General features: G+C 30.9%; 2 protein-coding genes across 2 annotated transcripts in view; one reads left to right on the top strand and one right to left on the bottom strand.

Annotated features, from left to right (window-relative positions):
* Positions 1 to 2,199: 2,199 nt before the first annotated feature.
* LOC119674214 lies at positions 2,200 to 4,252 on the top strand. The gene is made up of 2 exons (XM_038085340.1): positions 2,200 to 2,592; positions 3,308 to 4,252. Exons 1-2 carry the CDS (start codon positions 2,200 to 2,202, stop codon positions 4,250 to 4,252), a joined length of 1,338 nt encoding a protein of 445 aa, XP_037941268.1.
* An 821-nt stretch (positions 4,253 to 5,073) lies between these two features.
* Positions 5,074 to 6,533, bottom strand: part of LOC119674213 (probable cytochrome P450 6a13) — a 17,533-nt gene continuing 16,073 nt past the window's right edge. The window contains exons 3-4 of the mRNA XM_038085339.1: positions 5,730 to 6,528; positions 5,074 to 5,658 (exon numbers count right to left, since the gene is read on the bottom strand). Of these exons, the coding sequence (XP_037941267.1) occupies positions 5,243 to 5,658; positions 5,730 to 6,528 (1,215 nt within the window). The 3' untranslated portion in view covers positions 5,074 to 5,242. The remainder of the gene's footprint in view (positions 5,659 to 5,729; positions 6,529 to 6,533) is intronic.

Genomic DNA, 6,533 nt, shown 5'->3' with positions numbered 1-6,533 from the left:
CTCTCTGCTTAACGCTAAAGCACAAATCATTCGCATTACTCCCGACGTTCTCCAACCTAGTACCCTGCTATATGACTTGAAATCCATAATTCAGTACAACTCTCCTCAATATCGTTCATTATACTTCAAATCCTTGCATTTAACTATTTCCATCATTCCTCTCCATAACCGTCATTTTCACGATTCCAGTTATAGAGCCTATAAGTAACCTGCCAAACGTGCAGGTTATATTGCCAGACAGATGAAGACAGATGCTTTCTTCGATTGCTAATGTGTTAAAGAAAGTAGGACTAGAGGACATCAATATCGAAAATAGTGTTGCACAGATCAGGAGACAAGTACAACATTAGAACAAAATTTTACAATACATTGAAAGTATGCCTTAAAACAAGAGACAAGACTTTATCATAAGTTGAAATAAGACGAAAAACAATTTGGAGATCCTATCTTCAAGTAATGTTGCGATAATTCTAGTGTAATATAGACTCAAGTAATGAGACGATTTTTTAGTCCATTTAAATCAGACATACCACTAATGTGTTAATGATTGACGATACATTAGGCTATTTTCAAAGACAAATCCACAATATAATGTGATTTTAAAAAGATTGTCCATAATACAATAAATTAACAAAATGAAGTTTATAATTTTATCATTGTTTAAAAACAAAATTTAGAAATATTTCACTATTTGAGGAAAGAACTGTTCTCCATGTCAATGGTTTCATTTTATAATTACAATCTTTAACATCACTTTTTCTTAAAGACTGTAATTACTTCAAAATACTTCGTAAGTCTTCAGTGGAATGTATCAATACACTTTTGTTTTCGTATGAGTTATTGAAAGCCTCATCTACTTTTAGTGACGTTGGAGACACATATCTTAAATTATTGAATGTGTTAACTACCTGTAATAAGATGAGGTCACATGGAAAGTAATTTCATATATCTCTTATATATATATAACTTTTTGACATATAGATTATACAAGTGTCTTTATAGATTATATGAAGTCTTATAGAGATCCTGCATGAAAAATTAACTTCATTCATTCGTGTACTTACTTTTTTGAACAACTGCTTAGATTTATATTTAATTTATTTATTTTCATTTATAAAATTATATTTAACGCACTCATTTGATTACCTCAATTACTGTGCATCTAAGTTGACAACATTTGTAGATATATTGTTATATCGATCGATGTCATTTAGGTTATAGATATATATATATATACATACATAATTTTTTCAAAAGAGTAGTAAAGGTATTGTATAATAATATAATATTAAAACAAATTAAAACAAAAATTTAATCCATAAAACTGTAGAAAATACGTTTTATTGGCTACTACACAGATTATTTATAGATATAGATAATAATAGTAAGAACTTGCCCTTACCAGCAAATGTACCGTGTCCAAATAAACGGTACGGTAATGCTTTATAAGGTAACATATAAACGCCCATGAATTATAACAATAGCCACTTTTTCATCAAATCGAAATATTTTTTATTGCTATGTATGTACATAATAGTGTTTTTATTTAACTGTTTTTTTTAATTGTTCGTTTGAAATGTATTTCAATATTAAAGTAAAAAGTTATGAAAATAAATTTCAATATAAGCGATTTATTTTTACAGAGTTTATTCATCGGAAGGATTGACTCAGAAAAAGTTAATTTATTGCGTTCAAACATTTAAAGTGCAGTCTTAGTATTTTTGGAAAATGTTTATTAAGTTCTATAGCATCTGCCTAACTTATTTATCGATATTTACAACTAATGTTATACTTAAGGACAACCATCTAACATTGACAACAATACGTGCGGAGTTTCAAATTAACCATCGGACAGCTGTTTATGAAATTCTTTTAGATATATTATCTAAACATAATTTTGAAACAATATATCTTAAAACCTCTTCAACTTGTTCGCTATGTAAATTAATTGGAAATCTGACCATACCAGTTATAATAGACGATTTACGTACAAGCTCCCAAATAAAGCCTACAATCAACAGTAACCTCATAGCAATTGTCTTCTGGAACAAGAACCTCAGCATAAGTACGTTAAATCTGTTAGTACAAACATTACATAGTATGCGAGAAACGAAAACAATGATCTATGTGTCTACAGCTTCAGAAAAGTACTCATTTAAATTAGTTGAAAACATACTAAGTTTCTTTTATAATCATAAAATGTTTAACGTTTTTGCTTTCATTGGAGACTCCAGTTATAAATCTGAGTTCTACACATTGTGGGCATATCCGAATTTCCATATAGTAAAAGAAAGTGTAAGCGCTTTAGCAGATTATTTTCCAAATAAATTTAAAAACTTACATGGTACTAGTATAATAACACTACCAGACCAGTTAGAACCAAGAACAATAGTGCACAGGAATAAATTGGGTCAACAGGTGTTAACTGGTTATGTCGGGAAACTCATGCTCACACTCGCTTGGAAATTAAATGCTACACTGAAATATGCACGACCAGTAAAAGGTGGAGAAATCATTTTTTATGGTGATTTACTTGCGTCAACAAAAAATGGAACCTTGGATATGCCAGCCAGTATTCTACCCATTACAAATGTAAGTGACTTCCACTATTTTACTTATCCATTCGAGTTTGTCCATTCATGTTTAATGATTCCAATAGCAAAGGATGTACATTTGAAAGATATCTATTTATATATATTTAATCTTAAGTTCGTCGTCATCTGTGTGATAATTTATTTTGCTTTTACACTTTTTCTCATGTTACACCAATTAAAGTTGACCATTCTTCGATATACACGAAAACATTATCAATGTCACATATTCGAATTTATACTTAATGATGTCACATTGCGTGGTTTATTGGGTCAAACCTTTAACATGTTGCCCAATGCAAATATTACGCTTAAACTAGTATACATATTGCTATCCTTATCTGGTTTATATATAAGTAGCCATCTACAGGCTTACTTACAGACTATGTTAACGCAGCCTCCAAAAGAGCGTCAGCTAATGACATTTAAGGATGCTTCTGAAGCAAAACTTCCAATTCTTGTCAGCGAAGAGGAGCTTATATTCTATACAAGTACACAAAACTTATACAGTGAATACTCTTTACATTTTGTCTCAACTTTTTATGCTGACTTCCATCAGAAACGCAATTATTTTTTTTGTTAAGTACGCTTATCCAATACCTAATATCCTATGGATGGTTTATGAGCAACAACAAAAATTTTTTTCACGGAAGCTGTTTGTTTTTTCGTGGGAAGCCTGTTTTATGAGTACTACTTACTATGGGTTTACATTGCAGAAGCATTCGTTATATAGACCAGCTGTTGAAAATCTTATATTGGATGTACGCGCTTACGGATTAATCGATAACTGGTTTCATGCAAATTTTTATGATATGGTAATGGCCGATAGAGTTTCATTTACAGATAAAAGCAATCCGAAGGTGTATGGACGAAGGTGTAAACTTATAAAATTTCCAAATGATTTACCGCTTTATACAGCTTCTTATAACGTAGAAGACTACTGCTTAATGATACTATTGCCAAGCTATAGACGAACGTTTGATATTTTTACGGATATTATTCCGTGGGGTCTCAGAGCTATTATACCAATTTTAGTATTAATATTTGCTTTACTGTTTCTGTGCAGTATGCATCAAAGTCGAAACAAGATTTCTTACTTGGATATATTTTTGAATGATAAAAGTATTAGAGGTGTACTTGGACAATCATTTACGCTGCCCAGTAAATTGAATTTAAAAACCAAATTAATTTGTGCACTTCTTTGCTATTACAGTTTAATTGTTAATACAGGCTATCAAGCAAATTTACAATCGCTTCTTACACATCCACCAAAAGACACCACAATGAAAACTTTCAAGGACTTGGAAGATGTAGACTTTAAGATTTCTTTATCACGTTTGGAGTTCAATATGTTTACATTAAACAGAACAATTAAAAAATTATTAAGATTTGAGGAAACTTACCGAGACTTTGTGAAATTGCGTGAATCAATGAATACGAGTTATGCCTACCCAGTATCTCGTACACGTTGGCAGGTGTTTCATGAAAGACAAATGACTTACGAAAACAACGTTTTTTACTATGCCGATAATATGTGTTTCCTCAAATTCATTGATCTTAGTATACCGGCTCGTAAATATTTACCCTATCGTAATGTGTTTGCTGAGCATATACAGCGCTTACACGCAAGCGGTTTAATAAATTATTGGACATCCTTTTAATTTTTACGATATGGTTAGGCAAAATCTTACAAGTTTAGAGGATATAAGTGAACCAGTAAAATGGGCTCAACCATTAGGTTGGTATGATTTGATAAAGGTAGGGATTTTGTATGTTTTTGGAATTGTCATCTCCTTGTTTGGATATACCATAGAAAAAATAACTTGGATATATATGCAGAAGCGTAAATTTAATCGGAAATTATACACTAAAGCGTATAGTAATAAAAAGAATTCATTTATGTATTTACCATAGTTATATCTTACATAATAAAATAAATGCAAATACATATTTTTACATATTATTCTTCTTTATGCATTTATAAGAGTAGAAATTGGTGGATGAAGATTTGATTTTCACAAGTTTTATATAAGTTCTTATTATTATTATTATTTTGGTATATTAAAAGATTTGTTCCGTGAGTGCTGGCTGTAGCGAACTAGTGACTTATCTAAAGAATTAAAACATTTATTAATAACACACGTACATTAAACTATTTTTTTCGTATATTAGAAGTTTGAAAAATTATTTCAATAAAACAGAAAATACATATTATAAGGACCCTTGTCATCTAGAAGTATTCCTATCATCTTAATTTATCATTAAACGTTTTTAAAATCCGCTTCACAGCAGCAGATAGTGATCAATTTGAATCCAAATCTTTGCAGGAGTACAGAATAACAAAAGTCCAACTAATTGATGTAAAGTCCATCATCAGACCTTGTGTTATGATCATGACAACAATAGAAAGGCAGCAGAAAGAAAAATCTTATATAATGACAGAATATTAAAATCAAGTGTCAGTAACCGCAATTCATGTATGAGATTGGAGAATGAACGGACAAAGTGGAAATGTGTGAAGAATATTTTCACCCGACTATGTAATTCGGATAAGTAACCACAAATTATTATTTGTTAATCTTTTTTATTACTATTATTTTCTATGATACTAGTATTTTGTCATAAACAAATGTCAACATTTCACACATCTTTCACAATTTTTCTATTTTCAAATACACTCCTCTTTCAGCATCACGAAAGTGTTTATTCAATTTATATTTCATAGGTATTTGTGTTTCTTTGGTGGGAGAAAATCGATAGTTTTTAAGCATCATATATAAACCAATTATAATTTGCATATAGGCAAATCTGTAACCAATACAAGCTCGTGGTCCTTTGCCGAAACCCATATATGCCATTGGATGACGTTTTGCAATTTCTTCTGTCGAAAATCGGTTGGGATCGAAACGTTGAGGATTTGGATATATGTCTGGATCATAGTGTAAGGCATCAATTGGCAAAATAACTCTAGTTCCTTCTTCAATGACATGATTTGTATTTGGTAAAATATAGTCTTTGACAGCTTTGCGTACGATAACCGGTACAACTGAATACTTACGCGTTGTTTCTGATAAAAAAATATAAAAATATATTAGTTTCAACATTCAGTTTAGTACATATAGTGTTTATGGTACATACCGTACATACAGTGAAGTAAATACTTCATTTCTTTAACTGCTTCATAAGTAAGTTTGCCATCATGCTGAGCCATAACTTCATTCATTTCCGTCCGAGCCTTCTCTTGAATGTCTGGATTTAAAGCCAGTTCGTATAAACAAAAACTCATTACACTTGAACTTGTTTCAAAACCTCCTACAAAAAACAAAAATGTCTGTGCAGTCATCTCTTCCATTGTGAAAGCATCTGATGTTTCTGATTTTCTTAACTCCATTAATATATTAAGATAATCTTTTCGTTGTATACCCGTTTTCTCTCGATATTCTACAGTGTCACGAACAATTTGAAAGAAGAAGTCTGAAATTTCTTTTGGAAACAGTTTCATTCTGAATTTTCGAGCTAAATTTGGAAAAGTGTTCATAAGCGAAACAACAGGCTTACTGTGTTTAAAATAACCAATCTTTTCACAAGTTTTACTAAATTTACTTGTTGGATCCTTTAATCTATTGCACTCTAAACCGAAAGCAACGCTTCCTATAACGTCTGTTGCATAGCGTGACATAAGATCTGCAAAATCAATTCCTATATTCATATCTGCAGACTTTCGCTCATCTTCCAAAACATTGATTAATTGATCAGCTACATCGACGACAGTGGTAAACATACTTTTTATTTTTCCTGATGTGAAAGTTGGAGTTAATTTTGTTCGTAAATTTTTCCAGTGCTCTCCTTCTAAAAACAGCATGACAGCAGAAATTGGATCATCTTTTTTATTATAATACGTTCCTCGATCTGTAAAATGTGCAAAATCGTTCACACATATAT

Source organism: Teleopsis dalmanni, chromosome 2 (genome assembly GCF_002237135.1).
Source record: "Teleopsis dalmanni isolate 2A chromosome 2, ASM223713v2, whole genome shotgun sequence".
In the NCBI taxonomy this organism is placed as follows: Eukaryota; Metazoa; Arthropoda; class Insecta; order Diptera; family Diopsidae; genus Teleopsis; species Teleopsis dalmanni.
This window is presented reverse-complemented; position numbering and strand designations above follow the sequence as displayed.

Coding starts and splice junctions, on each gene's coding strand:
- LOC119674214 (XM_038085340.1), top strand. CDS start 2,200: ATGTTTAACGTTTTTGCTTTCATTGGAGACTCCAGTTATAAATCTGAG. Junction 2,593..3,307: donor GTATTCTACCCATTACAAAT/GTAAGTGACTTC, acceptor TTTACATTGCAG/AAGCATTCGTTATATAGACC.